The sequence below is a fragment of the Tachysurus vachellii genome, chromosome 4 (genome assembly GCF_030014155.1).
Source record: "Tachysurus vachellii isolate PV-2020 chromosome 4, HZAU_Pvac_v1, whole genome shotgun sequence".
NCBI classification, from domain to species: Eukaryota; Metazoa; Chordata; class Actinopteri; order Siluriformes; family Bagridae; genus Tachysurus; species Tachysurus vachellii.
This window is the reverse complement of record NC_083463.1, coordinates 25,330,640-25,358,420: the sequence shown is the minus strand read 5'-3', so window position 1 is coordinate 25,358,420 and position 27,781 is coordinate 25,330,640. Positions and strand designations below refer to the sequence as shown.

The following is a 27,781-nucleotide window of genomic DNA, read 5'->3' as shown; positions in this document are numbered from 1 at the left end:
AAACGTCACCGCTGCGTGTCGCTAATCCAGCTAGCGTGAATTTGGGCACTGGAATTTTGACCACAAATTACATTTGGTGATTTTTTTATACATGGTATTACTTAAATTTAGTAAAATTAGGAAGTGTTGTGGGAGTTTTTAGCTTAAAGAGACGCTTTTTATCCACCGCTGACTGGTGTTTGAGTGTCACAGCAAAGGCCGCTAAAGCTGAGCTAAGTTTATTTGGGCAGCATCGCACGTGCCATGGAGAATTGTGAAGAAGATACCGTGCAACTTCATGGAGATGAAGAAATCATCGAAGTTATTGAGTTGAATGACACAGAACAGACGCCAGCAGGTTGGTGTACTTTCACTTTATTTGTATTGATGGTGTCGGGTTCAGTTTGCTTATTGAAACACTCCCTAATATAATAAAAGTAGGAGATTATTATAGACATGTAGATGGTGACATACAGAAATAGCTTGATGTCTTGCAACATTAAAGTTTGCACATGTAACATATATATTGAGGAAAGCTAGCTTAACCCCTCCCTCTCCTCCCCTCCCTTCCCTCTCCTCCCCTCCCCTCCCTCTCCTCTCCTCCCCTCCCCTCCCTCTCTTCCCCTCCCTCTCTCTCTGCGCGCGTGCGTGCGTGTGTTTAGATGGACTTGTGGAGGAACTGGAAGATGTGGATTTCACTGATGCTGAAGAAAATGCAGATGATGAAGGCTGGGAGACCGAGGATGAGATGGAGGCAGAGCAGGATGACAGTGACCTCACGTTCATCAAACACACCGGTGATATTATTTATGTGCCTTCAATTTATTATTAGAAGTTGTTTTTGTGCTTGTGGTCTTGTATGTAATGTTTAGATGTATACAGTATACATATAATACTGCTAGAAAATTAAGGGAACGCTTAAATTACACATTGAATCTCATTGAACGAAATCTTTAGAAATCAATTCTAATTACAGTCTGATCCAAACTGCATGAATCTCATCATCACAACAGAGGTCAGTTGTGTGTATGTTGCCACCACGTGCCTGTAAGAACACCTGACAACATCTGGGCATGCTGCAGATGTGATGGTGTCTTGGGTGGATTTATATGATCCACCATGGATATTCCTCTCCAGATGACCATTCACTGAGCAATGGCCAAACAGATCATTTGGGAGGATGTTGCAGGCAGCATAAGGTGTTTTGCCCTCATGGAGTCTGTTTCTGACACTTTGTTCAGAAACATGCACACCAGAAGCCTTCTGTAGGTCTTTTTGTAATGCTCTGACCGCGCCCCTCTTGTTGCTCCTCATACATAGGAGACGATATCGAGCTTCTGGTATTTCCTCCATGCTCTTGAAACTGTGCTGAAAGACATGTACCATAGGAGGTGAAACCATAGGAGACTGATAGCCTTGAAAATTAATTGACTTGGTGTTATACTGTGATGATAAAGAATTTCCTTAATTTATATATATATGTATATATATTAGGGGTGGGAGAAAAAATCGATTCACCAAACTATCGCGATTCTTTTTAAAACGATTTTGAGATTGATTTGTTTAGCTCGGAATCGATATATATTTAATTATTTTACTTTTCCAGAGGTGGTGGGAAGACACTATCGCTTTTATTCCAACAGAGGGCGAAACGTATTTTGTTGTTGTCTGTATTAGACGACGTCTTATCCGTTTTAAGCTGGCGCGAGAAAGCAAAACCATGGCAGAGGCAGGGGAGCAAACCTCTTTGAGAATTGTTTCTGCACCTTCACGTTTTAAATCACAAGTGTGGAAACACTTTGGATTTTACACACTGCCAGGAAGAGCTGTGCTGGACATAAAACGGTATGCAAACTCTGCCATACAGTGATAGCATATTGTGGCAATACGACCAACTTGAGTGCCCTTCTTGCTCGACACCATCCCGAGCTGAACTTTGGGCTGAACGCCAAACAACTTGCAGCATCTCAACAAACTTTGGATGTGACATTGAGTAAATTAGCATGCACTTCGGAGAAGGCAAAACGCATCACAGAGTCGATTGCTCTTTTTATCTGCAAAGACATTCGACCTTATACCATTGTGGAAAATGCAGGTTTTCGAAATATGATCCATACTTTGGAGCCAAGGTACGTTATTCCATCGAGGAAGCTTTTCACAGACACAGTTGTGCCTAAAATGTATGACAAGGTTGCGTCAGAAGTAAAAAAAAAAAGTTTAAGCAAAACTCAATGAGTCACACTTAGCTGTGATGCCTGGACATCGCGAGCTACAGAGTCCTATATAACCCTGACACCCCATTACATTACAGATGACTGGTATTTAAATAAATCTAGTTCAATTTTAAATAAATTTTCCAGAGCTTTTTTATTTATTGTTATTTATTGGAACAGTTTAACAGCACTTTTATTTTATTTCAGAGTGTTGTTTTTAGTTATTTTGTTCACATTTAAATATTATATTCAAGTTTTTGGTACTTGAAAGTTTTATGGTTCAAGGTTCTTTATGCACTATGTATGTGTATGCTCCTGAAATAAAAATTCAGAAAGATGTGATACATTGTTTTTGTTAATATAACTCATATACAGTCTCTTTAAGGGTATGATCAAGTATTTGCCATTGTCTAAACTTTATTAAGCAAACAAAAATCACAATTTAAACAATGAATCGCAATAGCTACAGAATCGCAATATGTATTGAATCGGCACAAAAGTATCGGGATGGTATTGAATCGCCAGATTAGTGAATCGTCCCAGCCCTAATACATATGACGTGTATATATATATGTCATATGTATTAGGGCTGTACTCGATTACAAAAATCCATCGAGGCAAATTCCTCTGCCTCGAAGCCTTTTTTAATTCATTTTGAAGCTCACGTCATGTTCTTGTGCAATTATTTTGTGTGTGTGTGACAACGCGCTTACGTCAAAGTGGAAGGAGACGCGAGAAGTTAGCGGTCTTTTGATTTGAGGGCGCGGGCTAGTGCGGGCTTCAAAATGGAACAATGTCAATGAGCAAAGAGAAGAAACAAACAGGAGTAAACGACAGAAAATGTCCAAGGTTTTGGATCATTTCAAATTGAAGAGTAAAGAAAACGCCGTGGCGTGTGTCCATTGCAAGATCGAGCTGGTATACCACAACAGCATGTCGTCTATGTTGATCATGCTTACCTTTCTTCATTGCAATCAAATGCTAGTTCCAATCATATTTTTGCCTCTTAAATACCACAAAGCATTTCAAGAAGACAGTAAAGGCTTATGTTATGCCTGAGCTGTAGATTTTGAATATTTTAGTTTTAGTTTTAATATTTTATTTTAGTTTTATTGTTTGCCTTAGTTTTGATACTTTAAAAAAAGTAATTTGAAAGTAATTTATTTTTTTGTTTTTGCATCTCAGAAAAGGGTTCATTTAAAGCCCAGAATGTTTGGCACTTAAATGTACTTAATTCTTCTCAGTCAACTTTGTCATTGTTCACAGTACAAGTACAGACAGAGAAACAATGGGTAATCTCTAAATGTTTATTTTTGATAGAAAATATTGTTGTGTGCATTGCACAGTGGTGGGCTGTCAGGACCAGCAGGGCCTTCTCTGCCTTTATAGGGCCTTCTCTGCTGGCCCTATAAAAATATTTTTTTTTAAAAAGTGTTAAATGTTTTTCTTTAGTATGCTATTTATTTATTTTCATTGCAAAATTCGCAAAATTGTCGCAAAAAAGGCATTATTTTGTTAAGGTTGAACTGGAGTACTCTCAAAATGTCACTTATAAATCAGCTTACACAGCTGGGACCAGCTCTATTGCTAGGCTTTTGTTGAAGGACAACACATCTGATTTGTTACAAACATTCGTGACAGAATAATCAACCAGTCAAATTTTGATGTTTATTGACAGCATGTCCTCTGGGTCTACCGACATGCCCAGTGCTACCCCTAACGTCTGTCGTAAATTTCTAAAGTATGAACATGAAATTGGGGGGCACAGTGGCTTAGTGGTTAGCACGTTCGCCTCACACCTCCAGGGTCGGGGTTCGATTCCCGCCTCCACCTTGTGTGTGTGGAGTTTGCATGTTCTCCCTGTGCCTCGGGGGTTTCCTCCGGGTACTCCGGTTTCCTCCCCCGGTCCAAAGACATGCATGTTAGGGTGATTGGCATCTCTGGAAAATTGTCCCTAGTGTGTGATTGTGTGAGTGAATGAGAGTGTGTGTGTGTACCCTGTGATGGGTTGGCACTCCGTCCAGGGTGTATCCTGCCTTGATGCCCAATGACGCCTGAGATAGGCACAGGCTCCCCGTGACCCGAGGTAGTTCGGATAAGCGGTAGAAAATGAATGAATGAATGAATGAATGAACATGAAATTCAGTTTCGTGAATTTCAAAGAAAATGACATCCGCTGTTGCAGATACACCCGATCTTGTTGCTGATCTACTTAAAACGCCTTTTTCAAGACGCACGTTTGCAGACAAAAGAGAAATAGTTGAGAAAGGAAGACCTACACCCAAACTGGATTCACTAACAAAAAAAGGCCGGCAAAGGTTTTGTGCGCAATTTTAAAGATTGCAATTATGAGCGCTATGAGTGGCTAACAGCACTATTTAGAAAAATAAAAGTTCAGTTTTCTAAAAAAGGAAACCATTTAGTTGTTCATTTTAAGAGACCTGTCTTATTTTCTCTTGTATATTTAATATTGCTCTTTAATTAATCAAAAATACATTTTATCCGATTACTCGATTAATTGATGAAATTTTAGGTAGAATACTCAATTACTAAAATATTCAACAGCTACAGCCCATATGTATATGTTGTTCAGATCTTTTTCCTTTAGGACACATTATCTCTCAATCTGAGCAGCTTATTTGCGTTTGGTTGCTAATATAAAATTTGTATGATCAGGTACTTGGATAAGTTGGCAATGTTATAATTATTCACTCTATAAATTCTGTTTCAGGTTCTTTATTCTGTATCAGTTTGGACCCAGTATCAAACAACCTAGCCATTACCGGTGGTGAGGATGACAAAGCTTATTTATGGAATGTCATCGATGGGCAGGTGGTGTTTGAGTGCACAGGTGTGATTTGCCCACACATCCACTTTGCCAATACTCTGGTGTTTTTTTTTTTTTCTTAATCATTAGTTTTTGTTTGTGTGTTTATGTTAGGCCATAAGGACTCTGTTACATGTGCAACATTTAGCCATGACTCAAAGCTGGTGGTGACCGGAGACATGAGTGGACTGATTAAAGTGTGGAAGATTGATGCCAAAGAGGAGATCTGGTCTTTTGAAGTTGGAGATCTTGAGGTTTGTAAATTGAAGCCAGTGGGGTTACAATATTTGATGCAATTATGTAGATTTTTTCCACAGCTAATTCTTGAAGCAAAATATTTAGGAAGGTATAATTAATAGTTAACTGTGTGTATTTTTTATTAATCAAATATATTTGCTAATGTAATGAAATGTATTTGGTAGGGTACAATGTTGTATATGTAACTGAGAAAGTCAGCATCAGTGTGGATGGCTTCATACACTTTTCACTCGTCTGCTATCTGGAAAAAGCATTTGTGCCCTCACAACCTGACTGTATAATAGTTTCTTCCCTAAAGTCATCAGATGCCCCTTTTCCACCGAGGCAGTTTGAGTGCTGGTTTGGAGCCAGAGCCTAATTTAGAACCAGTTCTGTCTTTTTTGACAAAAAAAGCTCTGGCTCTGAACCAGGAAAAGTAGTTCTTAAGTAGCACCAAGACGTTGCTGGTCTAGACTTAAGAACCGCTTGTGTCGGGGCTGTGGGCGGGGCAACTGTTAGCGCCTTTGATAATGTACCTTAAGTATACCAATGTTAATGCACTTTTACTTTACTGCAATATGATCAATTATCAGCACACATGATAGTAGTTAGCTACATGCTAAGGCTAACTTTTTTCTGTGTTAATGATAAAATAATGTTATGTACTTTCTCGATTGCAACCTCGTTTATACAAATTACATGGAGCTGCACGTACACGTTGGATTTGCCGCGTTTGGATGCCAATGTAGGTTCACAAAGCCATGAGCATTAACAGTAAAACAACATCCTCCATTGTTGATGTGGTTGTGTTCAGAGCCAGCACCGGTGCTAGCTCTGAACCAGCACCGGTGCTAGCTCTGAACCAGCACCGGTGCTAGCTCTGAACCAGCACCGGTGCTAGCTCTGAACCAGCACCCGGTTCTTTTTGGTGGAATTAAGACTCCTTAATGCACATGCAGTTCATGTACACTTCATGTTAATGTACTTAATGTACCCAGTGAAATGTTGGAGAAATGTTGCTTCATTTTATTACGTACAGCAGACCATCTTTAATCCCTTGGCGTTGAAGCTTGATTCTCTGTACCATATTTCTGTTTTGAGTAGACTCCAATTAACTAACAAACTTGCCAAATATTCACTGAATGCTATATACTTTGTACAGCCTGAATCACTTTGTCGAGCTTCATTGCTTATCATTGTGTATTTTAGTGGCTGCAGTGGCATCCCTGTGCGCCAGTGTTGCTTGCAGGTGCTGCTGATGGCAATATGTGGATGTGGAAGATTCCAAGTGGAGAATGTAAGACCTTCCAGGGACCCAACTGTCAGGCAACAAGTGGAAAAATCCTTCCTGATGGTGAGACTTTGTTCTTCATGCAAGTATTCATGTTTAATTTGCATTTTAAAATAAAGCACTGAAGAAGCTGATGTCAACGTGCAGGCTCAGTTTTGATATGGCTACCTCAAAGAGAGGGTTAATGGCCTTTCTCAATGGCCCACTGCTATCTTAGGACCCTGAACTTTGATCAGAAACCCACAGCCATAAACCACAATACTGCCCTGAATATATAATTAAAATAACTAGAACTTTTTTTATATGCTAAGTATATATTTAGTCTTACTGTGTGCTTTATACAATACCCATCATCTTCTCTGCACACAAAGGAAAAAAAGCAATGGTGGGTTATGAGGATGGGACCCTGCGTCTGTGGGACCTTAAGCAAGGAAATACAATCCATGTTGTTAAAGGTAAATGTCAAAAGGTTTGTTTTAATAACAGTGAAATTTTATTACATTCAAGCAGTTCAGAATATTTTTGTCATATTCCTGTTATGATTTGTTCTATTCTCTTTTTCGTGGTTCATAAGTGAATGCACTCAATGCTTTATGCATTTTTTCTTTGGAGTGTGTGTTACACTATCTCATTTGGTAACAGCAACATTAAGTGCGTTAACAAATTATTTATGCAGTGGTTATAAAAACTTACAGATGTCTAGAAATTGTCTGATAAATACTTAGAAATTGTCCTTTTTTTTTTTTTTTTTTAAAAGATTTTTATAAACTTCTACTCATTACTGTATTGGTTTATCAGGTCACGATGGCCACCATGGGCCACTGACATCCATGGAGTGCAACAAGGATGGATCTCTTGTTCTCACAGGATCAACCGATGGACAGGCTAAACTCATTAATACATCAACAGGCAAGGTGAGGATTTACAATGTGGTGCATTTATTTTTGGGATATGCACAATGCACTGTCATTAGTGGATTAAGTGTAATTGACAGTGTTCTGTTATTTGTGTACATGTAAGGCAGAATGCTTTACCGGTGAATGCTATCTAAGTAAAATTGTGGATTTTGGAACTTGTTAAAAATTTAATCTAAAAAATATGCAATGTTATGAATATAATGCTTTTGGTTTAGGTACTGGGTTCATTCTCAGTTGGAAACAGTGAGGAAAAAACCATGGAGTTGCAGGATTCCATCTCAGTGGAGTCTGTAGGATTTTGTAATGTGTAAGTTATGCTTCTTTGAAAGAAGTATTATTATTTCTTTATTTCTAATTAGATTTTTGATGTACAGTTTCATGGAAATGTGTAATTATGTCAGGCTGCCCCTGATTGCTGTGGCATATCTGGATGGGACTCTGGCCATATATGATTTGACTACACAGAACCTTAGACACAGGTGTAAACATGAGGTAACTACAAATAAATGTGTATGATTTTATCACTCACTGCACTGTAAACAAATTATAATATGTGTGAATCTAAATACACAAATCAGCCATACCATTATAACCACTGATTGATAAGGTCAATAACATTGATTATTATTAACATTATCATTATTATTATCATTGTCATTACATAGGCACCTGTCAAGTTGTGTTAACTAGATGACTGGATCAGAGCCTTTCCAAAAGGTCACATTTTGTGGGCTATTTACAGAATGCAGTGGTTAATACCAACCAAAAGTGGTCCAAGGACAACCAGTGAATTGGCAACAGGGTCAATGCCCAAGATTTATTGATCCAGTTCAGAAGCAAAGGCTAGTCTTTCTGTTCTGATTCTATTTAAGCGCTACTACAGCACAAATTGCTGTAAAAGTTAATGCTAGCTGTGATATAAAGGTGTCAGAAAACACAATGCATATGCATCGTATCTCGTTTCATATGGGCCTGCGAAAGCCCCTACTTAACGGGCACATGAGCATCAGAACTAGACCCTGGAGTGATAGAAGAAAGTGTCTTGGTCTGATTAATCACATTTTTAGTTAGATGACTGGGTAAGTGTTGTGTCGCTGGGGTTACTGCATTCATGCGTGTATTACTTTGAGGTTTTTGTCAACCAATTACCCCATCATCACAACAGTATTTCCTAATGTCACTGGCCACTTTCAGTAGGATAATCCATCCTGCCACACTGCTAAAACAGTTTGAAGAACCTGGCAAAGACTTAATTGGCAGGTGGTTTTTAAATTATGGCTGATTGGTGTGTAATAAATACTTTTATTTCCTTCTGACAAGGAATAAGTTAAACTTGTATAAATCTCCCTTGCTTTCAGGTAGGGATTGTCCATCTTCAGTGGGAGCAGGCCTCAGCAGTGGTAGCTACCTGTAATCTTGGTGGAGTTGTAACTTTGTGGGATGCTCGCTCAGGAAAAATGGTTGCAGAATACCGTGGTCATACAGCAGAGATCTTGGACTTCAAGCTGAATCGGTAAACATGCTTCTAGCTGTTATAGGTTGGCAATGTGAAATATTGATAAAATGAAAAGTCAATTCTATAAATATTTGGACAAAGACAACTACAATAATAATAACTTTATCACTCACAATATGTTGGAGTTTAAATTACAAAATGAGTATGAACTCAAAGTGCAGACCTTAAGCTTTAATGTGAGGGTGATTTATATCAAAATTGGGTGGAATATAATTATAATTTTTATTTTGCTGCATATCCTGAAATCTAGAACCAACATATCTTTTACCTCATAGAAAGAAATATTTTTGCTATAAACATGTTTTGCACAAAACTGTTTTTTTTTTCAAATTTAATTTAAATTCAATTATAAAATTCAATATAAAAAAACTGCCTGTAATTACAGTATAATATTGCTATGTAGCTAGCAAGTTAGCTACCATTACACATATACATACATATATACATGTATCCTAAAGGATGGTGTCCCTTGTGGGACAACAGAGGTATTTGGCAAGTCCCTTCCATATCATCTGATATGACCTTTAGGAAAGAAGCTAAATACAACCATTGTGATCAGAAGATAAGAGAGTCTTAATTTATTGTATCCAAGGCTGCTGAAAGGCAACAGGATATGAGGAATGATGACACTTCTAGTGGCATGAAGATTCTCATTAAGAACCACAAGAGCAGATTCTGTGGAGTACGTTGCTTTAAAGCCAGATTAGTTAGGATCTGAGGTTTTTCTGGTTGGTGTGTAGAGACAATTTATTGTGTACAGTACAATTAAGGGTTTGAGTGTAGAGAAAATAGATATATAGTTGTTGATGTCTGAAGTACCTTCAGTGAGATTCTTCAGGATGGGAATCAGCAGTCAGAGAAGGAGACTGTAAGTAAAAGTAGATGGTCAAGGAATAAAGAAAAATGTTGACGGTTATGGAAATTTGTCAGCAGCTGTCACATCACATGAAAACTTTGACAGAGGTTCAGCACCTTTGACAGCCAATGGGCAAGGTGACAAGACTTTCTGTTTGCAAGATCCATTGTTTATGAATGAAAATCATAAAGGGGAAAATGAGTCGTGGTGTTGAAAGGATGTTAAAGTTCTGGAAGCTAGGAGGAATGGGAGATTGAAACGGTGTTGCAGCAAGTCTGGGAGAACTATGAACAGTTGGTTATAGTAAGGACAGGGAGTGGATGAACTATCCAAGCTGATGATCTTAAAAGTTGAGTGAAATAACATCAATGTCGATTGATAGGGAGGCTTGACCTAAGACTATGTCCAGAACATACCTTCCCTTGTGTGCCAGAGGGCAGCTATTGAATGTCAGATGGAATAAAAGCATGCAAATGTGAGAGAAGGCAAGAGGAGTAGAGCTTATCTAATGAAGGGACTGGGGGGTAGCTAAAGGCAAGATGAAATCAGCTTTCTAGATATGAGAAGACTGTTGGTTTCGGCACCCAACTACCACGACTCAGTGGTGGATGTTTTGTAAAGGAAGTATGGGTTTGTGGAGGAGAGCTTCAGCGCTTCTAAGATATAATCAATAAAATTGATAATGTAAATAAAAATGTAAATACTTCAAAATGGAATACTTAGCCAGGCAGAAGTCCATCTTTGAGTTAATCTGAGTATCTTGATTAGGATTAAGGTTCATGTGTAAGATGTTTCAGTTTTAGATTGTTTTATTAAAGTTGCAATTATTTCTAAAATCTTAAATCTTTGTCATAATAGATAGTTTTGTGTAGAGTAAGGGGCATTTAGCTAGTTTACTAAGTCCTAGTCAGTTTTTTATTTCCTTTTCATTTTTACAGACTGGGGTGTTGTTGCAGTGATACGCCATCCCATCTAGCTTTTAAAACTTTTTGATGTACATAAGATACTCAGCAAAAGGATGATTGCTCATTACCACTGCTTTTATATGCGCACACACAAAATTATGCCTCAAATATAAACCAGGTTGTTTCGTGTCAGGCCATATGTAACCTCTTTTGCAAAAAAACTATAATAGAACACCACATCCTACAACACTTAAGTCAGTGCAAGGAATATTATACATTGTTTTTTTTTTTTTTTGTCTTTTATGTTGCACATTATGTTAGTGACACACTAAAATGTTCAAATGTTAGTCATCTTATTTTATAAATCTGGAATTAAAAAATACAGAGGTAAAGGCTTAGGGTTGCAGAAAATTCTTAATGATGGGGTTGCTTTAGGAACCTCTGGCATAGTGGTATGGATAACATTAATAAAAAATACCTTCCATTACAGAACACAACTGCTTTGGGATTAAATCTGACTACTGAGAATTAAGACTATGTTGGGGTTTACTAAATTTTCTGCAATCGATTACTTTTCCTTTTGTATAGGAATGAATGTACAGTATGATCTAGGATAGTAATTTGTTATGAGTGAAGGGTTTAGCATTTCGGGAGAATGTATATCTCCCTCCAAGCACATGCAGACACAAGTGGTTCTCCTGCTTTCTTCAAATTCACATGAAAACTAAACATAAAACACATTAGCTTGACACACAGTGAAAACTTGAAAAACAGAAACAATGGCAATTTACAAAGATAAAATACAGACAAATAAGCAAATACCTCGTTGGCTGCATGCTGTAAGAAAAGGAAATAATCTTTTTTCTAAAACGTGCTTGAGGCTAGCTTTTTGGACTAAAAACCCCTTCTCAAAGTGAGCATCCACACACAACCCTAAACCGAAGCTTCAAAATAAGTTCAAATAACACACAGAAGTTTTACAAAAATGTAAACAAATTATATAAACTGTAGAAACAATATTAAGGCAGCAGTTACATACAGTATCTTAAAGGTAGTTTACAGTTTTAAACATGTTACTTGCATCTAACAACTATACATTTACCTTCCTCTATCTGTTTTCAGAGATGCGTCCATGGCTGTGACAGCAGGTGGAGACCACAAAGCCAAAGTATTCTGTCTTCAGAGGCCTGATCGGTAGGACAAGTGTCTTTCCCAATGGAGTGCAAAACCCAGTTAGACTCTTTTCACAGCTTCAGAGAATGGTCTTACCCTCTACTTGTTTTACAGAGTGAACCCAGCTGCATCTCAGTTCTACAGACTAGAGTTTTTACACAATTAAGTGTTTTGTTGATTACTATCAAACTTGTATATAAAACTTGGACTGACTGGCATCAGAAGCCTAAGACATCCAGACTGGGATTTTTGTTTTTGGATGAGTCCTTCAGAATTGCTTCAATGTTTGCTTCATTAAATTTCACTTGTGGGTAAATAAATCTGAAATTTCTACCACTTTCCATGACAAAGTGTTAGCATGCTTTTGTTGATGACTATTTTGCTAATGACCCCTGGATTCTTTGACCTACTTCAGAAAACTCCAGTTTTGTCTTTTTATGTAGTTTATTATCTCTAAAACACAAGGCACACTGTATTATGTATTGAGGATAAAGGAAAACTAATGGACTTTTAAGCGCAAGCTTTTTCTGTGCACAGTTAGCACAGACAATTTCTACATGTTTGTTGCTTTGTGCTGAGACGGACTCTCTGAGAATAACTTTTAATGGAAGCCTTGGAGCAGCTGGCTGAATCAATAAAGGTTTTTATGGCAATACATAGTGGTTGGAGCTTTTCATTAGGTCAAAATACATAAATCAGGTGTATTTTAAGTTATGATAAGTCTGAGTATATGATCTGGAACTACTAATGTTTTTGTATATTGCTCTAGAACTTTAAAGTTGAATACAGCTAGATCATCCAAGACTATCAATTTAATAAAAGATTAAATATAAAGCTAGTTTTGCACTGTGTGATTCTTTAAAGATTATTATTTGTCAGACTACAAGATAGTGTTCTTCATGTTAGATTAAACAATAAAGACAGTTATGCTTTGCCCTTCTGGGTGCTCAGCACTACAGATGAGCATTATAGATCAACTTCTATAGGTCTGCAGCTAAAATGTATAGTAAGTCAGTGTTAGCTAATTACTATTAGTTGAAAGTTTCATGTCAAAATTAATTTCACTGAAAAGGAAAATCAGTTGAAAGGTACAATACCCTTGAAACTGCTAAAGCAACTTAGTAGTTTGATGACGTCCTTGAAAATGGCTTGACATTCCATGGTTTTTCCAGATTTTCCCAGGTTCTCTGTGTTACTGACTATATACTGATTGCAAAATATGGAACACAATACATACCACTTGTGGTACTGCAGAGACACATGGCTTTCACATGTAACATTTTAATGCATGTTTCAAAAATTTAACAAAGCTCTCTTAGCAAACATCAACCTCATTTAAACCAGCCAGTCTGGCACCAACTATTATGTCACTTATATCATATTTTCTTTCACCATTCTGATGGTTAGTGTGAACATTTGACCTCAGAAACAGATTCCCTAAAAGTTGCATAGAATTGTTAAAAAGTAGTGAAGTCATCTTAAAGGCTTTAATTTATTATTATCATCAAATTTCCACACACAAATGTTACTAATATGAACTCTCTCTCTTATAGAATTTTAAGTTCTCTCAACATACTGGAATAGTAAAATAAAATCATTATTCTTCACAAACTCATGACATCCTTCAAAATGTTAAGTATGAAGAGAAAAAACGTGTCGAATGTGTCATTTGTTTCTGAACAAAACATAAGAGCAAACAAGAAAAATACCGCCGAATTAAGAATTAATTAAGGATTTTAAACAGTCAGGGTCGTTTTGTGTTTGAGACCAGACGAAGGCGGAAATGACGTCATACATGTGCGCCATTTGTTTAGAGTGTTGTACGATTGTAAAGGCAACCATCTATAAAACAAGTTCGATGCTTTGCATTACGACCCACACATAATTATGGATGGAGAATACTATAGCAGTGCTGGAGACTGGGAGGCGCAAGACTCTAATGCGGTGACTAGAGATGTTCATAGTAAAGCTAAAGCTCAACTTTTGTGACTTTACTGCTGCATTTTATCTCCCAGTGCAGTCAAGTGTGGGACATTTTATTGTCCACGATTAGTTCGACTTAACTGAACATTTATATATAAATTAATGTAATTTAAGATGTTTAGCGTTTTCTTCATTTGTTAGCAACCTGCTACTCTCTATAGGACGAAGACGGATACGCGGATGCAGAGACAGACGATAAAGTACAAGATGAGTGCTTGAAGAAGTTCTCCAGTAGGGATTACATCATGGAGCCCACAGTGTTTAACACGCTGAAAACGTGAGTACTGTCTCACGCCGAGAAACTGCGGTTAAACCAGACGCTTTCCTGAAACAACGACACATATAGACGCATTTAAAGTTTTGGTGCGCGGCTTTTAGAGACTTTACGGTATTTACGGATAACAGTTCATCATTCGGCATCAGTTCACAGTGACCTCTGTGCTTCAAATAGAAATTAATTACTTTTACAAATTAATTGCAGTTTAGAGTCAAACTAATCGAACCAGTGGCTATTTTGATAAAAGGAACCTTTGAAATTACACCTAGTGTTATGTTGGTCACCTTTGTTCCCTTAAAACAACTCAAACTCACCGAGGCATTGAGTCCACAAACCCTATGGAGGTGTATTGTGGTGTCTAGCACCAAACAGCAGATCCTTAAAGTCTCCATGTGTTGGACTTGAACTCTGTCATCTTCCTTAAATCATTCTGAACTCTTTTTGCAGTGTGGCAGGATACCTCCGTGAAGTTGGCACCCCATAAAAAGAACTAATCACCAAAACTATGCCATTCGTTTGTGCTGATTTGTGCCGCAAAAACGAACGTTTGTGCTGGTTTGGTGTTTGAGTATTAAACATTATTTTTCTGACCGTGTGACGTCACTTTCCACTCCACATCGCCCAAATCGCTCAAAACCGGCTTAGTTCGTTTGTGCTCGATTTGTGCCCCTTTGTGCCGTTAAAACAAACACTGTATCTGTTTTCTTTCCTGAGATATAACCAAAATATTTTCGGGAACTGTGACGTCACTCTCCACCAGTTCGTCTAAATCACACAAAACTGGTGTCATTCGTTTGTGCCGGTTTGTGCCGTTGAAATGAACGTCAAGTATATTTCCCCTTCTTAGAAATAACAAAAACAATTTGGAGCTGTGACGTCACTCTCCACCCCGTGCCGTCCAAATCGCTCCAAACCGGTGGCGTTCGTTTGTGCTCGATTTGTGCCCGTTTGTGCCGTTAAAACTAACCTGGTATCTCCGAGCCCTTCTTAAATATACTGGGAAAAATACTTGTTTGGGACTGTTACGTAACTCTCCACCCCGTGCCGTCTAAATCGCTCCAAAAAGGTACCATTCGATTGTGCTCGATTTGTGCCGGTTCGCGCCGCTAAAATAAACATTGAATCTTATTCCCTTTCTTAGAAATAACAAATACAATACGGGACAGTGACGTCACTCTCCACCCCACTTCGTCCAATTCGGACAAAACCGGTGGCGTTCGTTTGTGCTCGATTTGTGCCCATTTGTGCGGTAGGAAAAACATTTAAAAACGAACTTATTCACTTCTTGAGAAATTATAAAATCACTTAAGGAGCACTCACGTCACGCAAACCTGGCAATTTACCTGACAATTTCAAGCACAGATCTAAAATGCTAAACTCCACAGTTAAAATGGGGAAAAACACGGCAAACAGTAAAAACCAGCACCGCGCAAGCACAAAAAAAGCGTGTCCGTATTTAAACAATAGGTATATAGAACGGCTTGCGTGGGGTCACGTCTCCTCCAGATATTTTATAATTTCTTTATGAAGGGAATAAATAAGTTATATATGGTGTTATACAGCACAAACAAATAGCACCGGGTTAAGGCGATTTGGACGACAACCCGGTTCTATTTGTGATTCAATGACCCATTCATTAAAACGGTTTCTTTCGTTCTGAATGAACGAATCAGCTGTTTTGAATAGATTTAATAAATGACTCAGAACTAAAAAAAAAAAACAGTACATTGCGGCCTTCTATTGGGAATTTTTTTGGGAAAAAGTGTAATAAATTTTTTTTTTCTATCGGTCCATATTTGTGTTCTACTTTTTTAATTAATCTCAGAATTATTTGTACACTGTAAATGCATGCAGGAGCGCCTTATAAAATATGTGTTGGCTATTAATAGAGCCTTGCTTGTTTAATTAGGGCCTGAGCACCGAATGGTGCGAAGCCCTATTGTTTTTCCTCGGGAGTATTAAAAATTTATTTATTTATTTATTTATTTTTTTTCTTCCCACACTGGCCAATTGGGGTCCCTTAACATGCTCGAAAACTCTTGAAATTTGGCACACACGTCAGAGTCGCGCGACACTAGGATTGGACAAAGATTGGAATACGGGCGTGGCAGGGGGGCTCTGTAGCGCCCCCTGTAATGCAAAAACAAACATTGGTGCACAGATCGGGCAATTATGTATACACACATGTACAAGAGTTGGTACGCATATAGATCTCATCGACCCGAAAAACTTACGCGCTCTAAACTATGAGCTCCACCCAACAGGAAGTCGCCATTTTGGATTGTTTTATAAGTGCATGCGGTGAACTTTTAAATACTCCTCCTAGGGAATTCATGCGATTGACATCAAACGTTGTGAACATGATGCCGAGACATTGCACTTGCTAAATTGCGTTAGGGATTTTTGATATCTCGAACGGTGCTGCCATGGCGAGGCGACAAAGTTATGGCGAATTCAGAGAAACAGGAAGTGTCTAATATCTAAAGCAAAAAATGTCTTATCGGGAAGACACGCGGTGTGTATGTTCAGCCAAGGATTCCGATCGCATCTATGTGCCTATTGTGAATCTCGGACATAGCGCCACCAACAGGCACCAGGAAGTGTGTCAGTCACAACAGTTGCATGTGGTGAACTTTTATATACTCCTCATAGGGAATTCATGCGATTCACACCAAAAGTGGTCAACATGATGCTTAGACGTTGTAGATGATAAATTGCGTAGGGATTTTTGCTATCTTGAACGCTGTTCACATGGCAAAGCGTCAAACTTTACTTTCTTTTTCAGGCATATTTAAGGCTTTTGGCGTGCTTAGATTAACTTGAAATTTGACACATACATCACATTTGTCGGCTGTTAAGTGTGGACAAAAAGGTCAGACAAAGGTGTGTCTCTTAAGTGGCTCACTAGCGCCCCCATTTGTCTAAAATGTGGGGTTTCATTTACCTACAGTCCCCAAATGGGTCAGTAACAACATAAAATAGTCCACTGATATTTACCCACTTGATGCACTTGCCTACCGTGCATTGTTTTCTTGAAGGCACTGTATAGCGATAAAAAACGTGCGAAGGCCCGTCATCGCTGCTTGCAGCTATATTTATACTTGTCTCTTTTAAAAATTAAGCCACTTAACCATTGTACAGTAACTTTTAAACAGTTTATTTGAACTGTGTCCCATGTATTCTGACACATAAATGGATGGTGTATGCTACTGATATCGACTCACCTTAGACCCGCTATTTTATTCTGTTTGCTATTTTTAAGGAAGCAAATTTGATACAATGTTTATTTTAGAGACACAAATCGAGCACAAACGAACGCCACCGGTTTTGTCCAAATTGGACGAAGTGGGGTGGAGAGTGGCATCACTGTCCCGTATTGTATTTGTTATTTCTAAGGAAGGGAATAAGATTCAATGTTTATTTTAGCGGTGCGAACCGGCACAAATCGAGCACAAACGAATGACACCAGTTTTGTGAGATTTAGACGAACTGGGGTGGAGAGTGACGTCACAACTCCCGAAAATATTTTGGTTATATCTCAGGAAGGAAAACAGATACAGTGTTTGTTGTAACGGCACAAATGGGCACAAATCGAGCACAAACGAACTAAGCCGGTTTTGAGAGATTTGGGCGATGTGGGGTGGAAAGTGACGTCACACGGTAAAAAAAATAATGTTTAATATCTCAAACACCAAACCAGCACAAACGTTCGTTTTTGCAGCACAAATCAGCACAAACGTAGCACAAACGAATGGCATAGTTTTGGTGATTAGTTCTTTTTATGGGGTGCCAACAGGAGGTTGGCAGGATGTATTATCCTACTGAAACAAGTCACTGCTGTTAAGAAATATTGAAGGCGTGTACTTGGTTTCTACAGTAAAATTATTTTCCATATTTGTTTTGAACATAGTGTACAAAATCACTAAATTAATTTAAGATAATTTGATCGCCTACCAATTGAAATGTGCATTTTATTATGGATTAAACAGAGCCTCCTGCCTCCTGGCCCAGTTATATTAACTGATCTGTGATTCTGAATTGAAATTAGTTTAAAGTTACATTAATTAATTCTGATTTGAGCACAGGACTGTGAGTGAGATTAAAATTTTTTATTTTATTCATTTTAGTTCAGCAGTAAACTGAAGTAAAATATAAATATTTTGATGTCAGAGACTTCCTGTATTTAAAATGATAAATTTTTTTGGGTTGTGTTGGAGTTTACGACTATTCTGACAGCTGCCTTTGGAGCTGTTACCATGCATTCACAAAGAGCGGCTAGTTTAACTGTACTGAAAAACACAAAAACTAAGAGATAATTTACCTTTTGTAATTAACAAATCCTACACGTCATTTATCCATGTGTCTTTCACGGCTCCAGCTATTTTCAGGCAGGTGGTTCCCCTGAGCATGTTATTCAACTCCTGTCGGAGAATTATACTGCTGTGGCGCAAACAGTGAACCTGCTGGCTGAGTGGCTCATTCAGATGGGTGAGAATCTAAGATTGTTGACAACCATAAATATGAATCATGATTAGTACACACAAGCTAAAAGCAGGTATAACAATTGCATAATCATTATAGGAATAATGGGGATGTAGTAGCCTAGTGCATAAGGTGATGGATTACTGATTGGTTGTGTTTGATTCCCAGGTCCACCAATCTGCCACCGCTCGGCCCCTGTGCAAAGCCCTTAACCCTCATTTGCTCAGTTGTATAACTTAAATATAAATTGCTCTGGAAAAGGGTGTCTGCCAAATGCTGTAAATGTATGTAAATGTAATCATTAGCTTTTGCACTGATAGTCCAGTGAATTAGGGTGTGGACGGAGGGAGTGAAGAATATAAGATGATAATGTGGTCCTGGTCAAATGTTCTGTAATATGGCATTACAAGGGGCAGTAGTTATTAGTATCAGACAATAAAATGATAGAATCTTAAATAAATTATTAACTTAAATAAATCTACTGATTAATAATGATTACTATATTTAAGTTTTTATTATTACTAAATGTTCTATGCAAATTATTTTGTTGTGTAACCATGTAATAATAGGAAAACATTTAAACTTCCTGTATTAGCAATTATCTGAATGACTAAGTAACTCCTGAGTAACTCCTGTATAAACAGCACCAATTACCCTGTATGTGTATCTAGGTGTGGAGCCAGCTCAGGTGCAGGAACGAGTAGAAAACCATTTGAAGAGTCTTCTCATCAAACACTTTGACCCACAAAAAGCTGACTCTATTTTTACAGTAGAAGGAGAGGTAAAGTTTTGCTTTATTCTTATTGTTATCATGTATGTATTGTTAAAACATGATTAAATGTTGTGAAGTATCAGTCAGCTCCTGCAATAATAGCATTTAAACTGAATAAAAACATTTTTATTTTTATATATTGTGTGTAATCTGCTGTTTTTTTTTGTTTTGTTTTGTTTTTTTAGACACCAGCATGGCTCGAGCAGATGATTGCTCATACTACATGGAGAGATCTCTTTTACAAACTAGCTGAAGCTCATCCAGACTGCCTGATGCTTAACTTCACAGTCAAGGTAACACAAAACTCTTTTTGTGAGAAGCTGTATAGAGTAGTATCACTTTCTCTATTTAACAATTATTAACAATTAAGTCAAGCCAAGAAGCTTTTATTGTCATTTCAACCGTTGCAGTACACAGTGAAATGAGACAACATTTCTCCAGGACCATGTTGCTACATAAAACAAAGACAGAGCTAAGGACTTAGTAAATCAGTCCTAACCACATAAAGTGCATCTGTGCAAACAGTGCAAGACGAGACAAACAAGACAATGCAGGACAAAAGACAGTGCAAACAAAAAATACAAGACATTACAAAAAAGACAATAAATAGAAACAGCGCAGACCAGTGTAAATGCAGAAATACTGGAATGATCACAGTATAATAGCAGCAGTTACCTGAGATATTGTAAAGGATTGTGCAAAACAGCAATCGTCTAAAATGTGAGACAGGATGTTCAAAGAGCAAAAACAGTGTGCAAAACAGCATGTAAACAGTTTGATGGATGTATATTGGAAGACTGTATTTGGTGTAGGTCTGTACAGTCCATACAGTTTGTGTGTGCCTGTGTGTTGTGCTCAGTACAGTTCAGTACAGTTATTAAGGAGTCTGATGGCTTGTGGAAAGAAGTAATAACTAGAAAATAAGTAACTTATTTATTTAAGGATGTTTTTCAACTACACAGTTAAGAGTTTAATTACATTTTTAATGGATTAGTTCTCTTTATTGTGAGTGCTTCTGTTCTTTCTGATTTGTATGTTCATTGGCCTTGATGATGGTTAGCTGATCTCGGACGCAGGATACCAAGGGGAGATCACGAGTGTGTCTACAGCCTGTCAGCAGCTAGAGGTTTTCTCCCGAGTGTTACGTACATCGCTCTCCACACTGCTTGATGGGGGAGAACAGAACCTTGAGAAAAACATACCAGAGTTTGCTGTAAGTTTTGGAAAAGAATTGCATGCTACTGTTAAAGTACCACTCCTTTAAAACCAAGGCTATACTGGATCGCATAATATATTTTGTTTCTTTCATTCTTTAAGAAATGGCCATTTAGTTATCTGATCAAGGTAGTTTCTATATCAAAATTACTTTAAGTGTATCCATTTTTAATTGAGTAAAAGTATTGGAACTTAGTGTTAATGTAAATCATACTTAATATTTGTTGCCTATAGCATGGTTGCAATACCTGCACCAATCCTGCGACAAAAAAGGCATCAAACTGTTTCATTTTATTTTTTATGATGCTTTTTCATGCTTTTTCTTCAGTTGCTATTGGTTTTGTTTGTTTCTCTCTTTTGTCTCCTTTTCAGGAAATGCATGCTCATTTAGCTTAATGTCTAGTGAATGACTTGGCCAGTATAACACTAATTTCCCTTAATGAAGGACGGTGTTTTTTGGGTATTTGTGGATGTGGATTCTTGGTTCAATGTTACTAAGTTCCATAAGATTTTTAATTAGCATTTCCCTGTAAATTCATCAATAAAGCTTTGTGAGCCCGTTCCAGAAGCAGCCATGCCAGCCCATGTCTCATGACATTACATACATCGTGCTGGAATTAATGAGCTTGTATTTTTTGGATTGTGAGCCGATCTTTTTCATTTGCACACTTTAGCTTTTCTGTCACCTTGTTAGAGCTTGTAATTTTAGTTGGAGAACTTTCGTGGCTCATCTTTTGAATGTCTTTTCCACTCTGGCCTTCTGTTTCTTACTGCTGATGAGTGGTTTACATCTTTTGTTATGGCATCTATATTGTTGTGCTCTCAAAGTCTCCTTTGAACAGTGAATTGTGATTGCTGCTCTGTTGAGGTTGTTGGTGATGTCACAAACATCCTCAACTGCTGTTGTTTTCCTTGCCTGACCTGTATGAAGCCTGGTTGGTAGTACAACAGTGGTTTTTAAGACATTGCAAAATCTTGTATTGGTTGTGCCTAATTTTTATGAATGATGTTTTACTTTTTAAATTCTATTCTATTAATTTGTAGAAACAGTCAATTTAAGAGGTTTAACACCTAGGTTGGAAGAAACATTTGTTCCAGTATTTTCACTTGATAAATATCTAGTTTCTTTATGTAGGTTTTAGCATGCTTCATAGGTTTTTAAACAATAGAAATTAGGCATAGTATATAACTAACAAGCAAGCTAAGCCTGTTAAATTCATAGTATGCCAACTGATCTTTAGTCAGATGAGATGCATGGAGAGCTCATCAGACCAATTATCCCTCCCAATGTGTCTTTAACAACAGTCATCTACGGTTTTAGTCAGTTTCTATAGATCTGGTCAAATTGAATGTGTTTATTAGTACTTCTCCAATTCTGACACTCAACAGCACAGCACTGCATTTTAGAAAAAACGACTTTAATTCTGGCTATTTAAAACCACTAAAATACTCTATACATACCTGCAAACTAGTCGCTTTTCGGCGAAATTCGCCGTTTTTAATCAAAATATGTCATCTGTGTGAATCGTGTAGATCCGAAGAGTTTTTAGTTGGGGGGTGGGGGGGCCTTCTTTCAGTTGCGTCCGAAACCGCTTACTTCCATCCAATAATTAGGCGAAGTAGTGCTGAGGCGGCGGTTTTGGACGCAGCGTAGTAAACCATCCTATCAAGCTGATGCCTCGCGTCTTTACTTCTAATGACTTTTTATGGCGGATGGCAAACCAACTTTTGGTGCATTCACCGCCACCAACTGGACTGGAGTGTGAAGCACTAGTAAGCAGATGACGCCTCACGTCTCAATCATCCTCGCGTCTTATATATTTGTGTTCATCAATTTATTAAGGTTCCAAGCAGGGGCGGTTTTAGGATTTCATCTTTAGGGGGGCTTAGCCTACGGTGGCCGGGAAGTGCAAAACAAATTAACAAAACCGAAAACACATTAACAAAACCCAAACCAAATTAACAAATCCGAAAACACATTGACAAAACCCAAACCAAATTAACAAATCCGAAAACACATTGACAAAACCCAAACCAAATTAACAAATCCGAAAACACAACGACAAGTCAGACAACCCAGAAACGGTAGTGTATCGTTTTTGAATGGAAACTTACCGATCATTGGACAAGACACCTGTCACTCAAGATATACAGGTATGGAATCTTATGCGTAATGTGTAAAGTTCTCCGTTTAAATAAAGTTCTCCGTTCAAGAAAATAACAGAATTAATCCACAGTAATCCATTCCATCCAGCCATTCCAACTTTTCCCTGTGGCAGACTGTTGAACTTCATGTATACTTTGAGTGACAGGTGTCTTGTCCAATCACAAACTGTACCAACCGCTTCTGGGTTGTCTGAAATGTCGTTGTGTTTTCTGATTTGTTCATTTGTTTTCTGATTTGTTAATTTGTTTTCTGATTTGTTAATGTGTTTCATGCACCGATTTAGACAACCCGGAAGCGGTAGGTATAGTTTGTGAATGGAAACTTACCGATCATTGGACAAGACGACTGTCATTAAAGATATAAAGGTGAATGAAAGGTGTCTCGTCCGATGATGGTAAGTTTCCATTAACAAATTATACCAACCGCTTCCGGGTTGTCTGACTTGTTAATTTGGTTTGGGTTTTGTTAATTTGGTTTGGGTTTTGTTAATTTGGTTTGGGTTTTGTTAATGTGTTTTCGGTTTTGTTAATGTGTTTTCGGTTTTGTTAATTTGGTTTGGGTTTTGTTAATTTGGTTTGGGTTTTGTTAATTTGTTTTGCACTTCCCGGCCACCGTACTTAGCCCTCAGTGAGAATTTAAAACAAGAAGAGTTTTATATTATATATTATATGACAACTCTGGTAATAAGAATTGTGAAATTTCACTGCTTTTGGTTGCCGTCTTTGCGGCGATTAACATTATAGATAAACGCATCCAGCCCTGACTGCGCGTGCGCGTACCTGTGCTTCTCCGTTGAAATAACGCACTTTTGAAAGACTACAACGCACGCGTAAAAGCGTAAAAAGCAAAGTAAAAAAATCGCTCTTGGATCAAACTGATAAATAATTTTCTTTCCCATCCACGACATGTCCTGCATTTTAACGTAATTTTTATTATTTATGAAAGTAAAAATTATACTTATAGTTTTAGGGTGGCTGAGATGACAGACAGGGGGCTGGAGCCACCCTAAAAAAGGTCTAGAACCGCCCCTGGTTCCAAGGCACTCAAACTGTACAGAGAAAAATTATTTCTCTTTTTATTATATACAAGAAATTTTGGTAAAAGTGCTTTTTTCACTTGAAGCAAATGTTGTCTTTTCCCTTTATGTTCTTGTCAGAGTGCTTCATTTTAAGTTCTCAATCACCCCCCCCCCCACCCCCCCTCACCTCTTGTGAGTTTGCAGGTATGTCTATAGATCTACACGGTGTTAAATAATACAGAGCTCATGATTGCTCCAAATTTATTTTATTTGAAATGTCTAGGTTGCCAGATTTATAGTTGCAGAGGGTCTATACATTTTTTTTTTACATTAGTTTTCAAAGCTACTACAGTACATCAATTGCATGTGTATTCTGTCTGTTGAGCAGAAGATGGTGTGTCATGGTGAGCACACATACCTTTTTGCTCAGGCCATGATGACCATTCTGGCACAGGAGGAGCAGGGTGGATCGGTTGTTCGTCGCATTGGGCAGGAAGTCCAGAAGTTTGCTCTACAGAGGTGCAGTAAGATATTAAATAAGACTCACTTTTTAAAGGGCATGTACAGTCAGGTCCATAAATATTGGGACATTTGACACAATTTTAACATTTTTGGCTCTATACACCCCCACAATGGATTTGAAATGAAACGAACAAGTTGTGCTTTAACTGCAGACTGTCAGCTTTAATTTGATGGCATTTACATCCAAATCAGGTGAACAGTGTAGGAATTACAACAGTTTGCATATGAGCCTCCCACTTGTTAAGGGACCAAAAGTAATGGGACAGAATAATAATCATAATTCAAACTTTCATTTTTTTTTTTTAATACTTGGTTGCAAATCCTTTACAGTCAATTACAGCCTGAAGTCTGGAACACATAGACATCACCAGACGCTGGGTTTCATCCCTGGTGATGCTCTGCCAGGCCTCTACTGCAACTGTCTTCAGTTCCTGCTTGTTCTTTGGGCATTTTACCTTCAGTTTTTTCTTCAGCAAGTGAAATGCATGCTCAATCGGATTCAGATCAGGTGATTGACTTGGCCATTGCATAACATTCCACTTTTTTCCCTTAAAAAAACTCTTTGGTTGCTTTTGCAGTATGCTTTGGGTCATTGTCTATCTGCACTGTGAAGCGCCGTCCTGTTGTGAACACCCTTCACAACAGTTGGCCAGATCAAGAACACTCTCCAGGAGGTAGGTGTATGTGTGTCAAAGTCAACAATCAAGAGAAGACTTCACCAGCGTGAATACAGAGAGTTCACCACAAAATGTAAACCATTGGTGAGCCTCAAAAACAGGAAGGCCAGATTAGAGTTTGCAAAACAACATCTAAAAAAGCCTCCACAGTTCTGGAACAACATCCTATGGACAGATGAGACCAAGATCAACTTATACCAGAGTGATGGGAAGAGAAGGAAAGGAACTGCTCATGATCCTAAGCATACCACCTCATCAGTAAAGCATGGTGGTGGTAGTGTCATGGCGTGGGCATGTATGGCTGCCAATGGAACTGGTTCTCTTGTATTTATTGATGATGTGACTGCTGACAAAAGCAGCAGAATGAATTCTGAAGTGTTTCGGGCAATATTATCTGCTCATATTCAGCCAAATGCTTCAGAACTCATTGGATGGCGCTTCACAGTGCAGATAGACAATGACCCAAAGCATACTGCAAAAGCAACCAAAGAGTTTTTTAAAGGGAAAAAAGTGGAATGTTATGCAATGGCCAAGTCAATCACCTGACCTGAATCCGATTGAGCATGCATTTCACTTGCTGAAGAAAAAACTGAAGGGAAAATGCCCCAAGACCAAGCAGGAACTGAAGACAGTTGCAGTAGAGGTATGATTGCAGTGCAGGATGATTTGAAGAAATGTTAACACGTATGACAACACTACTACTATAACATTATAAAAGGAGGTTACTTATTATGATATACCAAAAACTAATAAAATATCTTAATTAATAAAAATAATAACAGTAACAATAATAATAACTATTATTATTGTAATAAACAACAGCAACAACAAGAAAAATACATTTACTGTACTGTGCCTACCCACCCTAATTAAATTTTGCTGTAACATTTAAAATGTAAAAAAATAAATAGATCATTTGTCAGAGAATTGTTGTGTATGGATTGTTAACATTCTATTTATGTTTTGTATTTTGTCTATGTTTATGTATTTTATTGTGTTCCTAGTGGTCATGATGCAAGTCAGATCACACTAGCACTAGGGACAGCAGCAGCGTACCCACGTGCCTGCCAGGCTCTCGGGGCAATGCTGTCCAAAGGGGCACTTAATCCAGCAGATATCACAGTTCTTTTTAAGATGTTCAGCAGTATGGACCCTCCACCTGTGGAACTGGTCAGACTCCACTTGGTCAAGCTGGATTTATTTTGAGTTTACTTTAAAGCAGATGCATGTTTTTACTTTTGTTAAATGTTTACCTAAAGTAAATGTTAAGAAGTCATTTATTACAGTGTTAGGTTATGTCACCATTGCCGCCTATACATGCCTGTTTTCAACTTAAATCTTTACATTTGTATGTCATATTTTACATATTAGTGGTACATAATTAACCATAACATTATGTGGGTATTCAGATCCGTGTTCCAGCCTTCCTAGATCTGTTTATGCAGTCTTTATTTAAACCTGGAGCCAAGATAAACCAGGACCATAAACACAAATATATTCACATTCTGGCCTATGCAGCTAGTGTGGTGGAGACATGGAAAAAGGTATGAAAAGGACAAAGGTTGATTTCTGTCAGAGTTGTCATATTATATAATTGAAATAATTTAATATTAAGGTATTCACAGTGGGTACTAAAATATAGAATATTGCCACAAAAATGTATTTTAATTAAGGATAATGTTACCACAACAATTGCGTAAACTTTTGACACCTTTTATTGTATATGTCTTTTACTTTTTGCTCAGAACAAGCGTGTAAATATCAATAAGGATGAACTTAAGTCCACCTCCAAAGCCATTGAGACTGTTCATAATCTGTGCTGTAATGAGAATAAAGGAGCAACAGAGCTAGTGGCAGAACTCGGCACTCTGTACCAATGTATCAGGTGTGAGCATGCAGTAAATATAAGCTTTTTCAGTATTACATGTAAAAATGTGCACTTTTATGTTGGTTGATTCTTTGTTTTGTAATCCATACTTTTGTGTGTCAGGTTTCCTGTAGTAGCAATGGGGGTGTTAAAGTGGGTTGATTGGACTGTGTCAGAACCTCGTTATTTTCAGCTGCAGACAGATCACACCCCCATCCATTTGGCCTTACTGGATGAGGTAAAATTTTGTGTAATTTATACACTGCTTTTACACAATCATATGGTGTGCTTTTGCTGCAGATTTGGAAGTTGTAGTTCAAGAGGTATGGAAGTATTGGGTTAACTGTAACACTTTTTTGTCTGTCTGTTTGTTCCCTTATCAGATCAGTACATGCCATCAACTCCTACACCCACAGGTTCTGCAGCTACTCATCAAACTATTTGAAACGGAGCATTCTCAACTTGATGTCATGGAACAGGTACATTTCTGTTTACACATACCCTAACCCCACACATAAGCTGCAAATTACACTTGTTCAAAACTTTTAATGTATTAGACTTACTGTGCTAATTTTTGTATGTCCTTTAACAAGTCCACGATGAGATGATGCATACAACTCATAATGGTGATTCTAATGGTCTAATTTGGCTTCTGTTACAACTTGTAACAAACCAAAATATATAGACATGTGGACAAAATTGTTGGTACCTTTCCATTAAAGAAAGAAAAACCCACAATGGTCACTGAACTAAAACTGTAACTTGAAACTGACAAAAGTAATAATAAATAAAAATGTACTGAAAATTGCACAACATTTTGAGGCAAACACTGCAATCAAGCGATTCCTGTAACTCTCACTAAGACCTCTGCACCTTGCACCTTGTCA

The 27,781-nt window shown here is 37.8% G+C and overlaps 2 protein-coding genes across 8 annotated transcripts in view; both read left to right on the top strand.

Moving 5' to 3' along the window:
- Window positions 1-12,569, top strand: aamp (angio-associated, migratory cell protein). 2 transcript variants are annotated; one of them, XM_060868549.1, is made up of 11 exons: window positions 1-337; window positions 642-776; window positions 4,924-4,980; window positions 5,134-5,273; window positions 6,466-6,610; window positions 6,919-7,002; window positions 7,346-7,461; window positions 7,680-7,771; window positions 7,866-7,956; window positions 8,823-8,977; window positions 11,864-12,569. In XM_060868549.1, exons 1-11 carry the CDS (start codon window positions 244-246, stop codon window positions 11,937-11,939), a joined length of 1,185 nt encoding a protein of 394 aa, XP_060724532.1. In that variant the 5' UTR covers window positions 1-243; the 3' UTR covers window positions 11,940-12,569. The 2 variants fall into 2 exon arrangements, with proteins under 2 accessions (XP_060724532.1, XP_060724531.1); XM_060868548.1 differs by having other exon boundaries at window positions 4,924-5,043.
- A 1,126-nt stretch (window positions 12,570-13,695) lies between these two features.
- The window catches only part of nelfcd (negative elongation factor complex member C/D), a 17,958-nt gene continuing 3,872 nt past the window's right edge, over window positions 13,696-27,781 (top strand). The window contains exons 1-12 of one of the 6 annotated variants that reach the window (XM_060868539.1): window positions 13,696-13,858; window positions 14,059-14,174; window positions 18,553-18,662; window positions 19,328-19,437; window positions 19,614-19,721; window positions 20,489-20,641; window positions 24,259-24,347; window positions 26,032-26,212; window positions 26,437-26,571; window positions 26,773-26,912; window positions 27,018-27,132; window positions 27,278-27,373. In XM_060868539.1, the coding sequence (XP_060724522.1) occupies window positions 13,802-13,858; window positions 14,059-14,174; window positions 18,553-18,662; window positions 19,328-19,437; window positions 19,614-19,721; window positions 20,489-20,641; window positions 24,259-24,347; window positions 26,032-26,212; window positions 26,437-26,571; window positions 26,773-26,912; window positions 27,018-27,132; window positions 27,278-27,373 (1,410 nt within the window). In that variant the 5' untranslated portion in view covers window positions 13,696-13,801. Of the gene's footprint in view, window positions 13,878-14,038; window positions 14,175-18,552; window positions 18,663-19,327; window positions 19,438-19,613; window positions 19,722-20,488; window positions 20,642-24,216; window positions 24,348-26,031; window positions 26,213-26,436; window positions 26,572-26,772; window positions 26,913-27,017; window positions 27,133-27,277; window positions 27,374-27,781 lie in introns of all 6 variants that reach the window. The other 5 variants (XM_060868537.1, XM_060868538.1, XM_060868543.1 and 2 more) reach the window with 5 other exon arrangements.

Bases quoted from the DNA above. Each gene is read 5' to 3' on its own strand.
- aamp (XM_060868548.1), top strand. From the start codon at position 244: ATGGAGAATTGTGAAGAAGATACCGTGCAACTTCATGGAGATGAAGAA. The intron at 338-641 runs GTTGGTGTACTT...GCGTGTGTTTAG, and splicing joins CACAGAACAGACGCCAGCAG to ATGGACTTGTGGAGGAACTG. The intron at 5,274-6,465 runs GTTTGTAAATTG...TGTGTATTTTAG, and splicing joins TTGAAGTTGGAGATCTTGAG to TGGCTGCAGTGGCATCCCTG.